The sequence below is a fragment of the Cynoglossus semilaevis genome, chromosome 14, assembly GCF_000523025.1.
Source record: "Cynoglossus semilaevis isolate Cse_v1.0 chromosome 14, Cse_v1.0, whole genome shotgun sequence".
NCBI classification, from domain to species: domain Eukaryota; kingdom Metazoa; phylum Chordata; class Actinopteri; order Pleuronectiformes; family Cynoglossidae; genus Cynoglossus; species Cynoglossus semilaevis.
The window spans coordinates 4,857,641-4,881,588 of record NC_024320.1 but is presented as its reverse complement, the minus strand read 5'-3'; the positions used below and the strand labels follow the sequence as shown (position 1 = coordinate 4,881,588).

At 37.2% G+C, this 23,948-nt stretch overlaps 2 protein-coding genes across 4 annotated transcripts in view; one reads left to right on the top strand and one right to left on the bottom strand.

Moving 5' to 3' along the window:
- Positions 1 to 17,208, bottom strand: part of LOC103389260 (diacylglycerol kinase zeta-like) — a 70,074-nt gene extending 52,866 nt beyond the window's left edge. The window contains exons 1-2 of one of the 3 annotated variants that reach the window (XM_025062206.1): positions 16,875 to 17,208; positions 16,581 to 16,672 (exon numbers count right to left, since the gene is read on the bottom strand). In XM_025062206.1, the coding sequence (XP_024917974.1) occupies positions 16,581 to 16,672; positions 16,875 to 17,000 (218 nt within the window). In that variant the 5' untranslated portion in view covers positions 17,001 to 17,208. Of the gene's footprint in view, positions 1 to 8,342; positions 9,969 to 16,580; positions 16,673 to 16,874 lie in introns of those variants that run through there. The other 2 variants (XM_025062207.1, XM_025062205.1) reach the window with 2 other exon arrangements.
- A 1,875-nt stretch (positions 17,209 to 19,083) lies between these two features.
- cryaa (crystallin, alpha A) lies at positions 19,084 to 23,161 on the top strand. Its single transcript, XM_008324596.3, has 3 exons — positions 19,084 to 21,597; positions 22,063 to 22,185; positions 22,731 to 23,161. The coding sequence occupies exons 1-3, from the start codon at positions 21,409 to 21,411 to the stop codon at positions 22,944 to 22,946; spliced, it is 528 nt and encodes a 175-aa protein (XP_008322818.1). The 5' UTR covers positions 19,084 to 21,408; the 3' UTR covers positions 22,947 to 23,161.
- Positions 23,162 to 23,948: the final 787 nt, after the last annotated feature.

The window sequence follows — 23,948 nt, the reverse complement described above, 5'->3', positions numbered from 1 at the left end:
CAAATTTAATGAGGGTTTTCAGACTCCTAAACCTAAATCTACTGCTCAAAACTCCACACAGCAGCTGCAGCAGATTGTGCTGAGTCTGTGAGGATCACTTTACACTGCCATCAGCAAAAGTCCGAGCTGAAGGTAAACAGAGAAGACACCCAAAATCAAAATGACATAGGAACCTTGGAGCATCACATTACCCAGAGACCACTAACAAAAACACATAAAAGATAATACTCCTTATTATACTGGCATAATCAAAGCAGTGAAAATTCAGGCATGAGCAATGGATCCAGCCTGATCTCAGCTGTCAAACTGTCCATCCATGGCCACCGACACTCTGGCAGCAGAACCAGACACCATTCTACGCCGACCTGAACGTGTGACTGATGATATTTTGAGCTTTGTTAAATATTATCTGAGTATTTCTATTTTAACAAGCTGTGGTTATTAGTAAAAATGAAACGTCCCTGTTCTAATGGGGCTAAACAGCCAGTCATATCTGTCCACATGGACACTAAGAACGAGACTCGACTGTTAGTGAGTGAGACACAAAGCACATGTTAATAAAGTTAATAAAAGAAACGGCGATGGAATTTTGAATCACAGATGGGTTGAGTGTAAGTAATTTCCATTACAGAGTTAACAAAATGAAAATAATGACTTGGGTTCCCTTCAACTGACATTTCACACTAATGCTTTACATTACCACATTTCCTGTCTATGCTATCATTTGTTTTCCTCAAATCAGTTCTCTCGCTCAGCAATAAACAGAACTGCTGCTCACTGGTGTGAACCTCTTGGCTCGTTTCAAGAGCTAAGAACTTGTTAAATGTAAAGAACGTGATGTGGTTTCATTGAATGAATAGTTACAGTTTCTTTCACGAGCTGTTCATCCGAGCTTACGAGAAACAGATCAGATGAAGCAGGGCTTCACTCTGAGCCACAACACCACAAACCAACCAAGGTCGGTGGCAAAAGATGAAGACAAGGTAAGGCGTTAAAGTAAATGAAACGTGGTGTAAGTCATGTGACTGAGATGTCCTCTCTGACAGGAAAAGTCATCAGCACAACTGAAAACACTGCAACTCACCACGGTTTATTTTTATCACCTCACAGCATACTATTAAAACAAGAACATTGGTAATAAAAGGTTCTTTAAACAACTCCTAAAGTTCATTTAGATCTATAAATTATGTTGAACTATAAATGAAGGACACTTTCAGTTTTACCCATATAACATGAATAGAGCTACCTATATAAAATATTATGTATTAAGCTGTATTACTAATTCAAAGAAATACTTGAGAAAAACTAAATTGTAGTCCAGGCTGACCAAGAGGCAAACAGGGGGGGAAAAAAAATCAAAGATGTAAAATGCTAGCTTTGCAAGAGAGCTGCCTAAAAACGAATCCCCGAACATGCTGAACTTCATAGACTACAGCAGGTCTAAATAATTCTAAAAGCACAATATAAAATATCTTTATTTTTACCGGCTTTAAATGGAATGCAATATAATTGGTTTTCTCCAGAGTTCCTCCAAACTCCTTAAGTGCCAGTTTATATATATACATGTTTTATAAACACTGCTTCAAACGCTTTACGATTTGACAAAGTGGGTGATTATAATAGCCCACACAGGGTAACTCCACCTACAGTATAATATGACCTGTGCACAGATCTGTTATGTGACTGCCTTACCCCTCACTGTTATGTACAACCCAGAGGAAAAGCTGCTCATTTAGCACAGTGATACGCTGTATAAAGTAAACACTTGAGGCACTACAAGGGGCCACACTGATTTTAAAAGTGAAATAAAACTTTGTTCTTATTCAGTTGTAAATAAGTCGAATCTTAAAGCTTTCAGCCGACATGCCTGGGAACAGCTGGGTCTGGTTTATCTGTTTGATTATTTCTGTGCAATTTGTTTTTGTCCTGTGACTTGAATTGTTTTTATGAGCTTTGGCTTTCTGTAGTTATTTCAAATGACTAAAACTAAGACCAAATTGTACATTTTCTGGAAGTTGTACAGAATGAGCTTACAGGTAGCAAAATCGTTAGCTTAATTAGCTTTAATAACTTAACTTTGGACACAAAGGTCCTAATTTAAATCTGATTCAGATAAAAACTTAAAAGGGAAAAAAATTTGAAAAACAACTAAAAGATAGTTGAAACTAGATTTAAAAAATTGGTAAGGGTTAGTAAGAGCGAAAATGTTGCATTCACTGCTTAATGAAAATTAAAAAAGCCAAATAAGAGAGCTATTTCACTCATGTTGTGTCCTTTAATGTCACTTTGATAGAACAGGAAATACGGTTAGTGGGTTTTCCCACACACCAAATATTCACTTGAGAGAAGGAAAAGAGACCACGTGTCATTTATTGGACACGAGTGAACATCTGTCTCACGGAAATTTGGGTTGAAGCGCTTTTCAGTTAGTGACAACCTCGTTTCTGCATCACGAGACCAGAGGAAATTACGTAAAGAGACAACAGAGCAGAATTTACTTACAAAAGAACCTCATTTACTGCACAGAGACAGTGTGACTGTTAAACAGGTTCTTTTGGAGAATTGTTTGCTCTATTGCTGTAAATATGATATTGAACAACAATAATATTGACTGAGCACATTCAGGTGGTGTACCTGGATATATAAATGGTGTACATCATACTTAGACTTAGTAGTATATTTTGGTAAAACCATGTTGTATTTTGATTTTATCAGAAAAGAAAATACTTCCATTTTCATTGATCGACATGTGTAAAAGTATACTTTTACACATGCTTGGGCTGTCTAAATACGCATCAGATACCATAAATCAAAGGGTTGCAGATATGATCCGAATGTATTTTGTCTTCAGCACCTAGAAATATTCAATAAAATCAGGGAGGATTCTGATTGTACTATTTGGGAGCAAGACAACAACCCGAGCCCAAACATAAAACGATTGTCATTATCTTTGGTGCAAGGGTGCCCAACGTACCTTAAACTACTACACAGTACAGTGTACCCTGACAAAGGAATGTTAAAGATCAAAACACAATACCCTGCATCATTCATGGCTTTTCTCTCTTTAGAGGAAGACCCTCCTTCTTCCTCTCTATTCATGGAAACAGGACAGCGTTTACCACCGTCATCCTGCCAAACAGAGCGCTGGGCTTGGTTTACATGTAAACATACCATCAGGTAGGTCATGTTCTATTACTCCCTCACCATCTATTATAGTTCTGGGATTATAATCATGGAAGGCAGCTGTTACATAACAATGCACAAACACATTGTTCACAGGAAGGAAGTATCAGAAAATAACAGTTCCTAACTGAAGGAGACTGTTATCAGAGCTCATCAGATCCAATTTCTGGCAATGATACCAATATTTGAGTTTTTGAAAACAGTTAAACTGTGCTCTGCAGGACAAAACTCTGCAAATAATACCCTTGAACTGTCCTTTTTAGGCCTTTATTAATATCTGTTTAACCTGAGAAAGTACTTTTCATAGTCTCAAAATTTAGTAATAATACCAAAATGCTAACAAAAAAAAAAATTGAACATGAAACTGTTAGCTAAGTTAGCTATAAAAAGGTAGTAAGCCACAACTTTGCTTTTGCTCACAAGATTAAAACCAGTTTGCTATAATAACGGTAAAAAAAAAATTATTATTATATAAAAAAAGATATTAGCCATCTGCAATGTATTCATTAAGGCAAAGAAATTTATAAAGACAGAGAAGATAAAGAAATCAAAGCAAACCAAAATGTCCATGACAAAATCAAAAGATATATTTAGCAAAGAAAACTAATACTGTGATGGACTAGTGAACTGCAGTTCCCTGCTCATGACTGCTGGGATTAGTTCCAGGCCTTCCACGACCATGAAAGAATTTAGCGGTAGCATATGAATGACAATATTAGGTTGGCCTAATGTTAGCCTAAACACTGAATAGGAAACATCTGTAAAATATACCAAATATACATGAAAAAATTACCAAAACTGCAAAAATAAAAAAAAAAAGTGCTGAAAACAGTGAAGATAGCTTCATTCCTCCATTTAAGTATAAGTTGTCCCTACAATATTCACCAGATCATTTTGCTTGTCAAAACTTAAAGTAACATATCCAGCGATTCTCCAGCTGCTTTTGGCTGAGGCTTCATTTTTATATTAACTTAAAGTCATCACAGGATGATGTTTCTTTCTACAGTCGACCATACGGACACACTATTTGAAGACATTTTTGTCTGATGCGTGAGACTATCCAGTTCTCTTTGCTGCAGAATTAAATATTTACAGCAAAACACTGAGGCCAGGTTTGTAAATGTTGAGGAATGGAGTTTGTTACAGCCAAAATAGCTGTTGACAAAACAGAAAACTGTTGTTGACTTAAATCTGTAAAAGGTTGAAAAGTTGTTGAGCCAAATTTTCCGTGTATGAGAATATGCTGAATTCCTCAAGGTTCTATGGTATGTAAATATCATCATTTAGAAGAAGAACAAATTTGTGTTCTTGTGCTGGAGATAATTTTTGTGATCACATTAAATGTGTGTTTGTCAAAGTTTGCAAACAAAAAAGCAACATTTTATAAATATATACATTTTGTATTGGGAGGGTGGTTGCTGTTGTTTTTCTGGAGGGAGGGTGTGGGGGGCAACAGTTCTACCATAGACATACCCATGTTTTGTTCCATTTAGTTTTTGTCCTCACTTTCCTGTGAGATAACAGTATCTCGCTGTCTTCACACATAAACTTGCTAGGGGTTGTTATCGTAGCTCGACTAGGGACGCTGCTAAAACATTTTGAAATTGTGACAACACTTTTGGATTTTAGTTTTTTGATATTTGAAAAGAGTGTTCCTACTATATATGGCATTTTGTAATTACAGTATTTGATGGAAGACACGAGAGCACTAAAGAGAACCAATATTTGTGTTTGACTAATATTTGGATCTAAGGGTTATCATAATCTGTAAAGCTTTGTTAAGCTATGACTTATTTATTTTCCATCATACTGTATATGGAGTCTGGTAACCAGACCCGTACGACGTCCCCTCCCCCGCTCCATGCAGAGATGTTTTTAATATAAACAATTTTTATAAAACACTCACTTCTTTCTTTCTCTCCCTCTCTATCATCAGTCTAAATGATAACATGTTTTAGGACCAAACAGTTGTTTAAAAAAAGATTGTAGCGTGTAAATTAGCACTCCATTAGCACATGCACAACGACCAACTATGCCACATTATAACTTTCTTTCTTCCAATTAAAATTTTTAACCTGATGAAGTCTATGTATTCTGAGGTTTTTTCTGTAGATGTAAAAAATAAGTGTGGAAAGTTTCTCAATCTCTGCCACGGTAGTCCATTGATTAAAATTGTTTTATTTACAACAAGACAACACAAGACCAGGCTCAACCACTTACAGTATGTATAAAGTAACGGTAAATAGCTGTTATTCGATTTTGACTTGACTCTACCTAGTTTTCAATGACCCTGACTTTTATCAGAAAGGTAGAAACTTAGACTTTAACACTTTCTGACTAAATAGGCTAGGAACCTATTATAATAAACTGCTTTTTGTATCTCAGAAAACGACTTTAAACCTTGTGAAATCGACCGAGAGTCCAATCGACCTTCCATCTGAGGATCGTTTGCTGAAACATTCTTGTTGATTTGAACTTCCTTTCAAACACTCTTGAACTTGATATGACGGTAACAGTGAAAAGTGAGAGCAGCACTCAATGCAATCAACCACATATCGCAAAAACAGAAAACAACCCTGGGTTTCACAGGAATCAGTTTGGTTTAAAGGAATCACGTTCAGAATTGTGTTAGTTAACCACAGCATGACTTCCCCAAATCCATTAGCGTTAGCTTCTGAGAAAACATGTACCGTGTCCAATCAACTAAATGCTCAGAGGTTGCTGCAGCTCAGCCTTTGAGTTAACACTAAAAACTAAAATTGTGGGAAACAGTTGCGTGCAACGTGATCTAGTGACCCTGTAGGGTCAGAGTAAAACCAGGACTTGTTTGTCTTGGACAAGAAGGAAAACAGTACTGCATTAGACCAATGGCTACTCTAATCTAAACATCTGAACTTTTCAAACTCATTTAGAACAGTAAAGCAGTGTGTGTGCTAAGACCTGCACAAATAAATACTGAATACAATTTTCTTACCAACAATCAATGAAAAGTATAAAAACCAGAAAGAGAAGCCGACCTGAAGGAGAGAGGGCTGCTATCCATCCATGCTTCCACTACTCTCATCTCATGCTAAACAAACACTGCCCTAAAGACAAGAGAAAGGGAGAGGAGGGCGTGGCCTAAAGAGGAGGACCATTTTAACTTTATGTACTTCCTCGTCAGGCTGAGCTCAACTGACTGTTACGAGTTTACAGAAACGTACAGTCCCACACAGAGACCGAGAAAGAGGAAACAGAAAGCTATAGAAAAAGAATTCACAATTTAACATCCCCTTTTCTCTCTTCACAAGCAGAAACATTCGACAAAAAAAATAGAGAGAAACAGTAGTGAGAAACAGTACGATAAGTAAAACTACTTATCTTTAAAACAACTTTAACTTTTTTATTCTCTTGATCTGTAATTTCTTGCCAGTGTGTATCATTTACAACACACGGTATATAGTGTTTCTGCTGATACTGCTGCTACCATCCTGGTCCCCTAGGAGCAGTTGAACAGAAATAAGAAGAAGAGGCATAAAGATTAATAACAACGATGGCAGCCAGGGATGATGAGACAGAGATCAGTCACTAACTTCAATACCACCATGATTTACTGAACGAAGACAAGGATCAGTGGTGTTTCATTGAGCTCTACACCTACAGCAATGTGTCAAAAGCATGAAATACAACCCAACAATTAAAAAACGTAAACACATCAACACAACACCTGAAAAAACTGTTTTTATGTGCAACTTCAAGTTTTATTTTAAGATTGTAACAGAACTCACTTTAGCTAAGACAATATTTCTTGGTCTTTTTTTTGGGGGGGGGGGGTTTTTGGCCCCCCCCCCCCCCCCCCCCCCATTCTTTGCGTGGCATTTCCCTCCATTTCGTCCATTTTACACTGGGTTTTATTATTAACACCCAGAACGTGCTGATATTTGGCAAAAGTAAGAAAAGCTGTTTGCACAGATTAAGATTCTTTAAATCAAGTTGTTAAAAAAAAAAAATTCTGAACAAGACCCTGAAAAACTGGGCAAAGTGCCAATGATAAAGTAGGAGATTGCACTGATAATGCAAGGCAATCAAAACACACTGACCAGGACAATACACACTTAACAACATCTTGTGTTTTCTAATCAGCACCAATTTAACCCAATGAGTTGCAAATGGAACATAATAATGCCCTTTCCAGCAGCAAACACTGACAGTGCGGTCAGAGACGTGTCAGCTCAGAGCTGGAAGTACAAGTGTCCTCCCCCCCCCCCCCCCCCCCCCCAACAGGGGCTGCAGTTGGTTGGCATGACAACTGCAGCCCCTGTTGCTGTGGGATTCATGTCCACTGTCAGCAAGTGACCCACTGGCAAGGTTAGATACACACACAAGCATAATCCCTATCATTCCCTGACAAACCAGTGCAGCAGGAAATAGTGCAGGGGGAAACCCCTGACTCTTTTATTTAAACAAGAGAACTGCAGCTTTAATAACATCATATCAGCTTCACGGCTAAAGTCTATAGAACTAGACAGGTTTGAACAGACACTCAGCAACTTTGGTGGATTTCTGATATCCACAGAAGTAGGTCAGATGCTATCTAATAGTCTACCTGGTACTATTACTGCACATTTTACACCCATGTTAATCACATAAAGGCTGTGGATTAATAATTACTTTAGATTAATCATAATTGTAATTAATTCAATGAGATAATCCAACATTTCTTGTTGGGCTGTTATTTTAAACAAGTGACAAGTTGACATTTCTATGGGCCTTGATGATATAAAATTTAAATAAAGGTAGCACTGACAATGGTTTAAAGTCAAGTCACCTTAGGCTAATCTTAGATTTACACTCCTACAATACTGATCAAGCACATTGCATCAATAATACTGATTACGTGGTAGTAGCTTTAGTAATGATAAGGTACGGCCATTTCAAGGTCCAGTTTAAAATGAAGAAGTCAAATTAGACCAAAATGACATTTTCTAGGTTAAGCATTAAAGGTAAGTTGGCCTTGGGCTTAATTAAAGATACATTTTAAACAGAAGTCAAATTATGTTGAGGAAACATTATATTAAGGTGACTGTTCATGATGGTGTGTGTGAAATTCTATCTAACAGCGCCATCTGTTGGCCAGTGCTGAAAACTGTCCTAGATTATAAACAATGATTTTATTTTACCTCCTGGTGAAGATCTTCAGTCCAGTGAAGGACTTGGAGCAGCCGCTGAGCACCTCCTTCTCTTCATCCATGCAGATGGGGGCAGAGGAAGAAGCCAATGGCTGGAGAGTAGAGGAGGCCCAAGAGGAGGAGTAAGAGGAGGAGGATCCAGAGCTGAATTCTCCATCAACTTCATGCATTTTTTCTAACACAATTTCTTCTTTTTCTGTCTCTTCACTTTGTTCCTCCATTACTGATGCAGCTTCAGGTCCCAGATAGAAGCAAAGTTCCGAGTCCATGACAGGCTATTGTACAGTCACAGGCGTCACATGACGTGGCAGGTTTTTTGCATGATATTCACTGTGAGCAGCAAAACTTCCCAAGGAAAAAGGTGTCCAACGGTCCCATCAATAATCATCTGAATGCTCATACGGAATAAAAACTGGTCTATTTGTTTAACATTTGTTTAAGTGTTTCGCTGTGAAAAAAATGTTTGCTAAAATAACTTAAGATTTGGCAACTAATGAATAAAAGCCAACATATTGAGAGAATAGATTTTGACCAAAAAATGTGACTTTGTCCAAAGAAAAGCTGAAAAGTCCATTAGTTCATAGATATCCTATAATAAAGGTTTGGCAAACAATATACTGCAAAAGCAGTTAGGATAGCTAGAACAAAACATAGCTACTGTATGTGTTAGCAAAGAAGCATAAAAAAGTAAACCAAGGAAAAACTGTAATATGGCCAAAAATACTAAAGTTTAAGAAAAGCCATAAAAAAGCTAACAGAAACATAAGAAATAAAGCTAAAGACAAGGCAGACAACAGATCTTACAACTAACAAAGCTGCCTTAGAAAATATTAAAGAGGGATTCAACAGATATTAAAAAAGGAAATTCAAGTGGAGCAAAAACACTTGCAGGACTTTAAACACGGCCACCTTGTGGAGAAGGCCATAATCCGAAGGTCTTTTAACAAAACACAAATAGGGTGTCCTCGTTTGTGTGTGTGTGTGTGTGTGTGTGCGTGCGTGTGTGTGTGTGTGTGTGTAAGAGATTAGTGTTCAGTCCTGAGGGACAGATAATCCCTCCCAGCATTCCTCCTTCTCCTCCTCACTAAGTCAGTGTTATGGCTTGTTTTGGTTTTGTTTGTTTTTTTGGTTTATTTTAATAGGTTTGGGTCCTCCTCACCTCCTCACTCTTCTTCCTCCTCCTTCTCCCCCACCCTTGTTTCCTCCTCTGTTTCTAGTTTCTTATTTTCCTTTTCTTCTTCCTCTTCTTCTTTGGCCAGTTCAACCTTTCACCTTCCTTTTCCTCCTCTTCTCCGTCTTTCTTCTGGTTCTCACTTAGATCCTTGACCACATGTGAGAACGATACACACACACGCGCACATTTCATACTCTTTTACACTCACTCTCTCTCTCTCTCTGCACCGCCTTCCTGGCTGAAACCAGGAAGTTCACTCTGACAAAAACTAAAGGGCCTCACACTTGGCTGCTCTGTCACATGCCTGACTTAAAATCACTCACTAACTTACTTAGTAGCTCACCAGCTAGCTGCCTGAACTTACTGACTTCATTTCCAGAAACTGCAAAAAAAACTGTAATGCGTAAAATCTGTAGTTTGGATATTTACTTGAAACTTTATTCAACAGGCATAGTGCCAAAGATTTTTTGTATTTTTAAGGACAAAGTCCACTCTATATGCCAGTGGTAATCATAATCTGCCCTGTGACTGGATACATCAAATAATAATGTTAGAAGAAAATTGATTTTTATTTCATGTTTTTTTGAGTGTCCAGCCCCCAAGCTGTCTAAAATTGTCCATTTAAAGTAATGTCTGTAGTATATCCTTCAATTACAGAGAAAGGCCAAAAAGGGTCCCATTCTGCACACTTTAAATCCAACCTTCAAAGACACCACGTAGGTGTTATGGAGCAGCCTGCTGGCAGCCCACAGCTGCCTCCCACTCCTATATCTCTCACATTACGAAGAGGAGGATCATGCAGCAGCATTCACTGACTGTACAGCGTTTGGACTGATTTGGCAAAAATCATGATTTATATTTTCTCTCAAACAGAGTTTAAATACCTTCTAATCAAACCATATAAAAGATATTGTAGCAGGGATGCTTTAAAAGCACAGCTTCTGATCTTTAAGAGCAGGTGTTTGTCCTCATTTAGACAGGTAGAGGTGGTCTACAATAGGTCATAAAAACAAGTAAGAAATATCATACAAACTCAACACAGACCTCTTCATTCACCCATTTCTGCAAACGACCACAGGGTGGTGGTATCGAGTACACTGGTTCTTTGCAGTATTTCAGATTGTATTTATGTTTTTAATAACATATTCAATGACTCTGAGAAACAATATGACCTTTGTTATTCTATGATTACTACCTGCAATACTTGCTGCTGTAATGCCCTTCTGTTACCACTAGAATTGTCAATCAACATACAAACATATACATATAGAGTATTTGTACAGTATGTTTACATTTTATATGACTCCTTTTTAAGTTTGTTAGTTCTATTTTATACAATTTTTTATACTTTATCCTTGGGTTTGTTCTTACTATTTGAATAACTTTCAGATATACATGAGCTTACATTGTTCAAACTTGTATTTAGCTGTTCTCAGTACTTTATTTTTTCATTTGGTTATTTTTTTAAATATTTTTCATTTTGTTCTTTTAATGTCTCCTTCCTCTAAAGAAGCTATTACGTTATTACTAGGCTTGACCTTTTTTTGACTTAGCTTACCTTAATTGTTTGTTAATGTGCCATTGCCTTGTAGTTATATTTAACATTAGCCATTGTTTATCTAATTCTGGTCTAACTACTATTTATCTTTAGCTTACTTAGCATCATTTCTTGAAGGGAACTGCCAAGGGATAATTAAAGTCATACCTACCTATCTATCTATCTATCTATCTATATTCAGTACTAACATTAGCTTATAGCTAGTGTTTCATCTTCGTTTTTAGTCTAGTCTAGCTAGTTTAGCTAGCTTATAACTTATTTTGTTAGTTTGGCTACTTCTTATTTTTTGGCAAACATTTAGGTGTTTCAAGGATTGGAGATTGTTTTGTTCATGTATTGGCCTTTGGCCAATTATATGATGAACAAATGACAACCATGCATTTGTCAATGTTTATAAATGTTTTGGAAGCTGGATTACTTTAAATCAAACATAAAACTGACCTTTATATTTAAGTGTTTTAAAATGATTTAATGTATGCTTATATCCCAGTGGTCATATGTTCAAGTACTGATTATACAAACTCAACATGCTGCGACCAGATTTTGGCCTCTGTTGCCATGCCAGAAAGAAACACACTCTATATGTGTATACTTCATACATACAAACACACATGCACCTGTTTCTTCCCTCCTTGTTATCACTGTTCTCGCCCACTCCTTATTTCCATAACAAACACACTGCCACTCCACAGGACATAGAATTCAGTGCAGTCTTTTTAACCTACCAACACCCACAACCTGACCTACATTTTCTGTCTCTGCAGCCTCAGAGCTGATTATACACAGTCACATTAAGCTAATAGACAATATTCCTAATGAGGAGCAGGAAATTGTACAGCACTGACGCCTCCACTGCTTTGGTTCTGCACATCTGATGCATTATACAAGCAACACAAGGGTTTGATGGGAGCTACAGATTTTTTAGCTTTAGCTGTTGTGTTTACTTCACGCTCTCCCTCAACTTGATTTTTGTTGTCTTTTAAGAACAGTAGCTTTGGGGGCCAGCCTAGGGCTACGTACATTTTTTAAGGAGAATATTATATAATATTATAATAACAATACCTACTATTTTTATTTTTTGCAATTATAAGTTATTTTGGACAATACTCATTTTTGTTTTAAATATATATAATATCTATTTAGATTTCTCAGTCAAATCAATGAGAAAAACTTTGATTCATATTAACAGGAATGGCTCAATCCGATACGATACGATATTGGTATCGTCCAATATTGATAAAAATCTCAGGATTAAAAGAACATCTATAGCCTGTCTGATCCGATACCTCAGCCCAAAGTACTTGAGGAATAACGATAAGCTGTGCAGTCCTGGTGTTGGATAGTATGTATTATGCAGTAGCAAATCTAACTCGAGCCATTAAAGGGAATGCTAATATGTTAGGCTAATGTTAGCCAAAGCTGTGATTTTGATAGAGGTGGTAGAGTGGTCCTTAATTAGATCATTTCAGAAGTCTGACTGCTGAAATTAATGACTACCCTTTTCTTTTACCTTGATTTAATTGAAATTAAACTGACAAATTAACTACAAGAATAATTAGTCATAAAGGCAAATCTTGGGGCTTTAGTATGAGCCATGATGTAAAGCATCTTTGATTTGATTTAAATAATAACAGTAAAAAGTCCTGCACTTTTTATCATTACTTTCTTTACTTTTTATCACGGCTACATAGCTGCAGGAGGTGTAAAAGTCTACCAAGAGCTGTGCCAGTTTTCTGTCTCTTATTTTGGCCAATTGTTTTCGCCATCTGTGTTTTTCTGCAATCTGGGCTGTGAATGTGCAAAAGATTCTAACTTTATTTGGCTGCTAGCAAACTGAGCTGATTATTCTTCTTTTCCCACTTTTACAGCAGCTCTCTTGAATGATCAATGCACCAGTGTATGTCAGTCCCGGTCATCAGATGTTGAACATTTGTGTTTTGCCTGAGGCGACAGTAGATCCACACTGCAATCATGTGATCTACACAGAACACAACACAACAAACAGGACAAACTGTTTGCTGCTGCTGCTGCTGATTTAACCTTAAACCTGGTTAATATTACTTACAACAATAATGGCAGTGTGTGTACAATGTTATTATCTTAATTTAACATCATCATTAGGCTGAGACAGCCTAATGATGATGCAGACTATAATAAAATTAAATCATCAACAGCTTCCTCCTCCTCCCTTGCATCCGCCTCTTCCTCCTCCTCTATCCTCTTTGTAGGCTCCCAACACAGAGAGAAAACGAGAGTGAAAGCAAGAGAGAGAGCATCACAGTACCACAGATAGAGCCTATCTTTATGTAACTGCTCTGGTGAGTCAAGAGATTTGACATCAGTGACATCTGTGGTAGTTGGCTCCGCCCCCACCCCGTCAAACACAAATGCACACAATCCTTTCTGTACTGCTAGTAACACGATGTGATATTACACAAAGTTATTGATTGTTTTCATTCATTTTCAGATTCAAACGTTATTAATCAATGCTGCCTCCATCACAAAGTCTAAGTTCAGTTTTATCACGCTTGGGGGTGAAATGAGAGAAGTTTGATGTGGTATATGACATACTGCCCAAAAAACCAAAATGTTTGTTAACCATTTACAAACGTTATTGTAAGAAAGTTCATGGACAAAAATCTGATTTCTATTGTCAGTAAACAATTGGTATTTAAATACTGTTATATGAGTTTTTTTGTCATATTGACCAAAATGACAGCAACGTCCCAAATAGAGAAGTAATTGCATAACAATTTTAAGAACCTTTCAACATAAAAACATGTTCTCTCTTCACTTTAAGGCTTTGTGAGTCCAACTAGTATTAAACCAATACTGCATTTGTCACTCAGACAGAAATTAAATGATGTTAGATATGGGTCGAGAAATGTTACAATATACAAATATATAACTGCTATAATTGCAAAAAAATACTAGTAGTTAAAATTTATTGTATTTGAAAGGCTGCACTTGCATAATTATGATATATAATCAATACACCAGTGGTTAAGTTGTTCTCAAAATAATGTTGACCATAATATTGTTCAGCGGCAGAAATTTGTGGAACAGTATATTGTCCAGCAGAATTTGTTATCATCACAGGCCTTGCATTGACCCCACAAATAAGTATAACTCACATGAGCCAAAAATGGTCTAAAGCCACAAAAATGATGCTGCTCTACCTCATTACTAAATAGACCTGTAACAAAACATAAAGATTGAATCTTTTTTTCCAAACGTTACTCCCACTAACATCTATTACAAAATTCTTGATTTAAAGCCATTGTAGACAATGGCAGTTCAAATGTAATTATGTATCATTTAGGTGTGTATTGTTTCTCATTTGAAATGACCAATGTGACAGGAACTTTCCATGTCAGCTTTAGGTTGAGATGGTGAATCTTTCTCAGACATAATTCATCTGAGGGGTCATCTTCTCTGCTCTGTTATTCAGCCCAGAGGCTCCACAGACTCAACTGATTTGAAACATTCAACCAGTGTCAGAGCAACAAAGGGGTTTAGCTTGGTGTCGAGTTAAACTTTAAATTATTCATTTTGGCTTAGTACATTTGACAAGGTCATAAGAACTACTACAGATAAGCAATGAGGCGTGAACAGCCAAATTAATTAGCCGCTGTTAGCCGCTGACTGACACTTGATCAGCTTCAAGGGTTTTTTGTTTTTTTTTATGATTTAAGCCTCTTCTGTTCTCTCTCTTCACTTAGAGATTGTTTGGAGATTATTAGATGACAAAAATAACCAACGTTGCTGCCCTGGATTTAAGTGAGAGGTTGTCTATTGCAGTTGGACAGTGGCTGATCAAAGAAACAACTGTTCATGAGAAGGGAAGACAATTAGATTAGAGATCCATGTGCGAATACGGTGTCCAAGGCAACGGACAGGCCGATATTTCAGTCCCAGGGAGAACAACAGCAGCAGCATGAATATTGAGTCTAGAGTGAACTCAAAAGTGCTGGTAAAGTACAGTTCTGACATCAAAACCACAAAATAGAACGCCTCTTAATATGACAGAAAGGTTCAGAGTAAGAATTAGAGGTTAAAGGTTCAGAGTTAGTCAGGGCTGTTTGAGTGAAAAGAGGAAAGAATTAAGGACCCTGTGTGAGGAGAGACTGGAGTTTCTTCTTGAGAAGAAAAATGTTGCATAATAGCCGTTGCAAAAGTCGGGGAAATAGCGTTAGGTTACGTAAATTAAGTTAGGCCATGGTGAAAAGATAAGTGTAAATAAGTAAGTAATTGGTGAGGAAGAGAGTTTGTGTTTGAGTTAGTTTGATAGATGTCATGGCTTAGGTTTCTAGGGGTGAGGCAAATCAACAATTCATCAATCACCATTTATTAATATTGTCTTTAGAACAAGCCAAAGGTGACCAAGTGCAAGGAATCAATAAAAATATCAAAAAGGGAAAGAACAGAAAATACAATTAAATTAAATAAAGTCACTGTTTAATGGTACAGTATTTAAAAAATCTATATGAACAACTTAATATAGTTTTTAAAAGCCCTCACACTGTTAAATAATTGTGCAAATGTTGCAGGGAAGCTTTTTCCACAGTGTTAGAGCAGAAACAGGAGCAGAAGGTTGGAGAAGAGTGGCGCAAATTCAAAAGTAAGACTACCACAGTTGAAATCAAGTAGGAAGGATTATAATTTTGGGACGCTAGAGTTTAAACTACAAGTGCTCAAGTTAAGAGAAGAACAATAATTAAGGTTCCTGAGGGAGTAAACGTGAATTGTGCTGCTAAAGTTAAGATGCAAAAATAAAAAACAGATGATTGAGCTACACTGTTTCAGAGATTCAATTTGATTAGAGAACTAGAGCTGAACAACTAAGGTGTGTATGTAGCATTAAAGGTTGATGGATGTGGGAGGAAATTATTTGGGTACTCATGACAGGATGGAATTGCATCTTGGGTGATACAGTCAGAAAAAAGAAAAAAAAAGGCTACTATATTTAGATGGAAAATATGTAGCCACAGTACAACGCAAAAGTGTACGAATACACTATAAATGCAAGTATTAGGATGCTAGCTTTCTAATACTGAACCCCAAAAATTATTTGGTAAGGATGCAAGAATATGAGTGCTCTAATAAGTCTATTAAATTAAAACTGTATCAAGATGTTGGTAAAGAGCTCACTTATCTTGCTGTGTAGCAATCAACATTTGGATAGGCAACAGAAAATGGGCCATTCAACAGTTTAAAAGGACAACCTTACATGAATAAAACACTATTTTTCACAAAACGTGCGTTTGTCCAAGATACACTTGAAAACAGTCAAACTCTCCTCTTACAAATCTCCCAATAAACTTCTTTTAACTCACCAAAACTGAGCACATTACAGTTTTGTTTTTATCTGCTACATTTCTCTCACACATACACAGCAAATTTAAAAACAGGCTCATGAAATTCAAAATTCAGGTAGAGCAGGTTAGCAGGAAGAGAGCCGCATTCCACTTTTTTCCTGTTTACTTTTCTTCCCTACCTGTAAGACACCTGTTTCCTGAGGGTCAGTTGGGCAAACTCCGCCTCCATCTGGGACACCGAGTCCACCTCTACCTCCATGTCCGCTGGTCCCTACAAAATTCAACAAAATCAGGGACCCCCCAAAGCTTGAAGTATACATATTTTGATAGCGATATTTGTGTTCGCTGCTCCCGCGGCTTTGATTTTACCCGTAGTTATTTGTAAACATAAGCTAAAACGTGACATTAGCGCACTGGTGGAGGGCGGTATTATGTTGTTATTTATGAAACAGAAAATCATTGCAGACTCTTACCTGGGAGCGGTTTTCCTCCAGCGACCTAATGAAGCTCGCGTCTTCGGCGAATACGTCCTCCTCCTCGGTCACGTCCTCCAGCTCTGACCGCTCAAGCTCTGGAGCTCCGGAGTCTGTCATCATCATCCCCGCGGCTCGCACACAACGTGTCCCGGCGTCGTAATTTGGGTCTGTTCCGTCGCTTCCTGTTTTCAGACTTCCTGGATTTTTGTTTTCCACAGGTGAATACTTAGTTTGTGTCTAAAAAAAAGTAAAGTACATAGGCTGTGTCCTAAAGTTGGGGTCGGTGATAGGCTCCAGGTGCCTGGATGGAGCAGGATCATACTTGCAATGGTACAACTACTAAAAAATGACAGTGTCGGGCCTCCACTCTGATTGGACAGACTGTTAGGCTCCGCCTCTCATCAAGTAAAACATTAAATTAAACTGTTTTTCAAAACCCAGAAGCCAAGTGAAAAACTTCACTTTTGGTTTCAAACATCTACATTTTTATTTCCATAACGACAGGATTAAAAAACAGGGACAGGTTTGGAGAGAATTGTAGTTAATTTACTAAATAACAACAATTACTAACTTTGGCTCATTTTTAGCCAACTAGACATTCTCAAGACATCTGCAACATTATGCTATCTTTGTGTTGTAGATTATTTTTTCCTTTTCTTCTGTGCCATCTTCGAGCTATCTTTATTTAGCTTTTATTTTAGTGTTTAAGCCCTCATGTGGGTGAGCAAAATATTTAGACAAAAAAATAACAGTTTCCAATAGTCTTTTTGTTATGAGTGGAAAAACTCAAATTTGGAATTTTGTTTAACCAGAAAATTATGCACGGCTGTGAGCTTTTTCTCTTTAGTCAAAGTTTAGAGCAATAAAATACAAATTTTCTACCATTTTGATTTCCCTTTATATCAAACTACAATTTGCCTACAGGGCTGAATAGGGTTTAGTGGAACTGTGTGGCCCAGACTTAAATTAGATAATATTACTTTGTAATTTGTAATAATAAAAAAAAATGAATAATGCCTTTCCCATCAGCCCTCCCCTTGAGCACAGTCAGTGAAACAAGAGCTACTTCATTACATTCAGAACTATATCTAACCTGTCAGAGAATTAGGTTATCAAGCAGAGAATTTATGAGGTTATGCTTCAAAATGTTATCTAAACTGATTAAACAGATTGTTTAACTTGAATCCAAGTATAAAATGTGCTGGTGTAAGAGCCTCTAAGTTGTTTTTTAGAGTGAGCCATTTAACAATATCAAACAAAACCTGATACGTTTCCTCTCCTTAACTCTTTCAGGCTACGTGGTATTATAAGTTAGTTATACTTTAGTTAACCTTTTTTTATTTTCTGCGATATTTCTAAGTATATAATTTTTGCAAGCCATCATGTCACCTAATTTTAAACACCTTTGACCAAGCATTAACCTTATGTCATTTTATTTAAATGTGCACAGGATCGACATTAGACTAGAAATTTAAGCAACATACTTACTCTATTTATGTGTTCTTTTTGTTGAACTTTGCATTCATTTGTATTGTGATTTTTGTTGTTTTTATACTTATATATATTCTAATAATTATACCTGACCAAACCTGCTCTTAGATATAATTATTTTTGTCTCACATTATGGCAGTAATTTCACTGGATGTTTGGTCAGGTTTTAGTTCTATTTTTTTTCCCCACTGAGCGCTTGCCAACTGTTATATGTCCACTTTGTCAACTAACCTGGTGTGTGATCGTTACATAATAAAAAAAAATACTTTAAATAGAGGCTAAAGTAAAACTCCCGAATACATGAAATGAAGCACACTGTCTACAATATTCAGTTGCCAAATGTGACCTGAACTAATTATTGTCACCAAGTCCCACTGTGCAATCAGCCCCCTACTGGTACCATCAGGTAAAAAGATCCCAGGGAGACTGAAGCGTGACTGTGTATTACCTATAATATCTCCTCACTCCCCACTGTGGATGCTAACGATGAATAACGAGCTGCTGAGTGTGAGTCACTCTTCTTACTTGGACTGGTGTCAAAAATAAGAGCAGGTATAGAAGAACATCATCTGTCACCCACTCACTCTCCCATGCCAGGGAAATACTGGGGTGGAAATTCTCAAAAATATTTATATACATACTATATACATCTATATATACATATATCTTTATATATATATATATAGTCAAAAGCAAATGTAAAATAACCATCCCTACCTCTGTTTCCACCTGCACCTCTTTTATGTCACCAATCTACATGAGTTTAATTCTCAAACATATACATCTTTAAGCACTATATCCCACTCCAGTTTGACCCAACAGGCTAAACCTGCCTTCTAACTTATATAACCTGCATCTCTATCCACCTGAATACCTACCCTACAGGTGTAATTCAAATGTTTTATTTTCCTCCATGCCCTTTTTCTGCATCGAGTCCATCAACCTGCTGTTATGTTTACCCCCAAAGTTTTATTTATAGGTCAATGATAATGCCATGGGTAATTGAAAAATACCCAGTGGGGAGTAAATACAGGAAACAGTTGATCAGCACAAGTCACCTGGGCAGATGCTGGTAACCAGAGGACAACATACTAACATTGCCTTCTGTACATCACTTACAGCTCACCTACATACCTGAGCGATGTTATCTTACCATACCAACCTCAGTCTAGCAGACAGACTGCCCAGTAACCAGCATCAAAGACATTTTTAATGTCAATCTTCCAAACTTCATTCCATTCTACTGACTCTATCTGTTTTATTCACATCTTAATCCACATCCAACTTATTTGGTATGTAACCTTTACTCCTGACTAGTGATGGGAGTAAAGCGAGTATCGATTGGGTATCTCATAAAGTGCTAACATACAGGCTGTTATGCTGCAACCCAGGTAATATAAAACCTAAAAAGAGCCATTCAAGTGACCCACTGACCAGTAGAGGGCAGTGACTTCATGTGATCAAGTCCACCATTTTAAGCTTATCTTGAATAAGCTTAAAATGCTACATGACAAAGATGCACAGGGAAATAGAAATCACAAAGGAGGTATTGAAATTCACAGCGGTAGTTATATAAAGTCTCCAGCAGAGGACAGCAGATTGCAAGAATACCAGGCTCAGGGTTGCAAGGACACAACATAGCAATAAAAGTAAATACATTTTTTGGGCAAAGGACAAATGATCCGCAAACAGGGGGAGAAGGTAATTAGTTTGAGTTCATTGGATGCTAAGCCACAAAACTGCAAGAACACATATAGTAATACATGGCCTTTAGGGGTGAGGTTGAATTTACACAAGGTTTCAAGGATTTAAATATGCTCAGATAAATAAGACTGAAGGACATAAGGGTGCAGAGAAACAGCATAACTTGTAATGGAGCAATAATCTCCGTCATGCTGGTACATTTGTCTATCTTTAGCTAACCCCTGTTATTCAGGAGGTATCATGCTCATTCTTTAAATTACCAGACTGTGGACAAAACAGCTCTTCGATACAGCCTCTGTTTGTTCAATTGATAAAAAGCCAAATTGCTGACTTTGCTTAGCGGAGATCCAACTGACAAATCACAGCTGTATCTGGTATGGAGCACCCCACAGGCTGCTGGCTAAACAGCCCAAAGCTGGTGTGGACCTGGCCCAGACCCACACCAGTACAAGTTGATATGTCTGATGTCTGATGGAGCTAAGCCCCCGTGCTGCCCAGTTAAAGCCCAGCAGGATTTAGATAAATGGTAATACAAAAAGTCACAGGAAGTAAAAGTAATTCATGTCCTCAACAATTACCTCTTCTTGGACCTAATATTACCACACTTTGCAGAATGCTGGTATTTATTTTTTGTTAGATTGTGGTAATAGTTCCCTTCACTGATCTGCAGAGGGTGGTAAGAACATATGAATGAATGAATATTTCCCCCCTAACTGCGTACAATGTAAAAGCTTTGGAGCTACAGCCACACTAGGGTTAGCAGAAAAATTTGCTTAAAGTTGACTAAAAAAAAAAGTCATTTTAGCCCCGAAATAAATACAATTTTGCTGTATGGAAAAAATGTAATAACGATTGATTCAGAACATTTGTAAATGGGGCAAACAACTAAGGGTTAACAAGGACAGTAATTTAAAAATATGGCCATGAAATTGCTACAAGTTAGCAAAACATCTCATCTTTAGCCTTGAAAGAGAACATTTAACGCAATTGCAGCAATGTTCCTCTGTCATAAACACCTATTAAAGGCCTATTAAAATGACCCAGGCGGTAAGTTTTGGGTGTTTTTTGTTTGTTTTTTTGGGAGGGCCTCATTCCAGGCCACGTTGTTTTTCCTTGGTCCTGCTTTTTTCTTGGTCCTGCTCCCTCGGGGTGATGTGTATGGGCAGAGGCTTGGTGTCTGGTTGTGTAGGTGACGCTGCAGGGTCCAAATTCTGCTGACAGTGCCCGTCCCATCATGAGCTCATGTCATTCCAGAGAGATCCAAGCTTAAGCCCCTCTTTCTGCCCCTCAGGTATAAAAAGAGAGGCAGCACCTGGCTGACTCTGGATCTGTCACCATGGATGTTTCTATTCACCATCCCTGGTTCAGACGTGGACTGGGCTCTAACTACAGTCCTAGACTCGTGGACCAGTTTTTTGGAGAAGGAATGTTTGACTTTGACTTCTTCCCCTCTACCATCAGCCCATATTACAGACAGTCTATGTTCCGCAGCTTCTGGGATTCTGCAAACTCTGGAATCTCTGAGGTAACTGCATGGCTAATTCTCAGGCATTCTGGACTTGAATTGCAAAGTAGGAAATATGTGGGATTACTTGATGATATTAAAAGGAGAAATCAAGTTTAAGTATATATATAATCTAGAAAAAAAGACAACAAACAAAATAAATCATTTGCCATGAGACAGCTAACAGTTGGTCATAATAACTGGATAACTTCAAATCTGAACAAAGTAGACTAGTGTCAATAATAGAAATAATACAAACACTGAATCAAAACAGTCCAACAGAAACAGGAAAGGCAACTAAGAAGACAATACAGTTAACAAGGGAACAGGCTATAGTCAGCCTAGAGAATTACAACAAAAAGTCAAAGAAAGAAACAAATCACTTCTGTTTGTTTGTGTGGTGTCTTTGTGTGTGTGTGTGTGGGTGTGGGGGTTTGTTTGCGTGTGGGTGGGGTGTACATGTGTGTGTTTCTTTGTCTTCCTTAGGTGAGGTCTGACAGAGACAAGTTCACAGTCTACCTGGACGTCAAGCATTTTTCTCCCGATGAGCTCAGCGTAAAGGTCACCGATGACTATGTGGAGATCCGGGGCAAGCATGATGAAAGACAGGTGGCGCTAACGTTCCTTTAAAGAAAACAATCATACAGACACTTTAAAGAAAAGTCATCACAGGGCTTTGATTGAAAAAGTTTCTTAAAAGGACATAAGGCAGCTAAAATATGGCCAAGCAATAGTTCAGTTGGACCTTAAGATAACTCAAATGGAAACAGCTGCTAGTCAACCAGAACAGCCTGGATGTGATTCTTCTTGCTATTTTTCACCTTGATATTAATTTGCAGTTATTACTATTCCGATGCTTTGGGCTTCTTTACCTTTGGTATTTTATATTGGACAACATGTGTTACTTTATGGATTTTTAAATCTTTGTTGGTTTTTACTTAATTACTTAATACTTAATTTTTTATTCTACACAGTTTCATTTGTTTTCCACTTTTTTTCACTGCCAGCCTTTAACAGCTTTTGCTACATATTGTGATTATGAACCTAATTAATATTGTGCTAAAAACCATTTTCTCTACGGACACCACTCACAATTAAACTGTGAGCATAAAATGGAAAATGAAACTAAAAGCATTAATCCTATTGTATTGCAGGACGACCATGGCTATATCTCCCGCCAGTTTCAGCGCCGTTACCGCCTCCCCTCCAACGTCAACCAATCAGCAGTCACCTGCTCCCTGTCTGCCGATGGAGTCCTGACTATCACTGGTCCGAAGGCCAGCGCTCAAGGTGAATCAGTTTACAACGAGCACAGCATTCCAGTCACCCGTGACAACAAGACCAACTCCACTGCTGATGAAGCTTCTTAGAAGTTCAAAGGTCGTCAACAATACTGGAATATTGGACAACCTACACAAACTAGCATTTGATTATTAGGGATAATACAAAAAATAGTCACTGCATCTGCAGGCAACTTTGGAAAATTCTTTAACATTCTATATTAAAAAAAGTGTTGTTCAAATGTGTGTTTCCAATCTCTGTTGCTTTACCTTTGACATACGTACATAGCATAATAATAAAAATATGATTTATAACTTTTTTAAAAACTTGAGCCTTAAAGTAGTTGAATATTCAGCTTCTAGCTAACAAACAATCATCTAGAAGCTGAATACAGATTAAATAAAAATAAAAGCCTTACTGAACTGTAATTCAACATAATATAGCATTAAAAATAGACAAAAACACACCACTTATCACCTTAAACTAACTAAGAGTTAGTAAAATACTTTTTGATAAATGACACCTGCATGAGCAACAGTTAAGCTAAGAAAGATAAAGACAACACCTGATAAAACAAAACAAAAACAAAATAAAAACCTTACAACAAGAAATATGAGAAATATCATTCATAATTGAAAAAAAAATAATCAAATGTTATAAGGTATTCAAATGTAGCTAAAAATGAAACAGAAGTTAGCCAACAGACAAGTATTAACCACACATTAAGAACACAAATATTAGATTAAATTTGAAAATAAATGTAATTAAAGTTTTTTTAAAAGGATTAAATCAGATTAAATCTGCCTATAACTGGCCTAAAACCTGGCTCCACAAGTGACAAAACACCCAACTGACTGCTAACCCATAAAACAATAGCCCTGATATGATAATGTTCTCAAAACCAAACATATTTCCAAATAGCTGGTCACAACTTTAGAAGAAAATGGTTGGGAATATATTGAATAAGCCAGAAAGATTTGATAAACAAAACAAAATGTTAGCTTCTAGTTAGCCTTTAAATCATCTTTTGTTATACATGATGCAATCGATCATTTCACACATTTTATAATACCACAAACATGAAGAGGAAA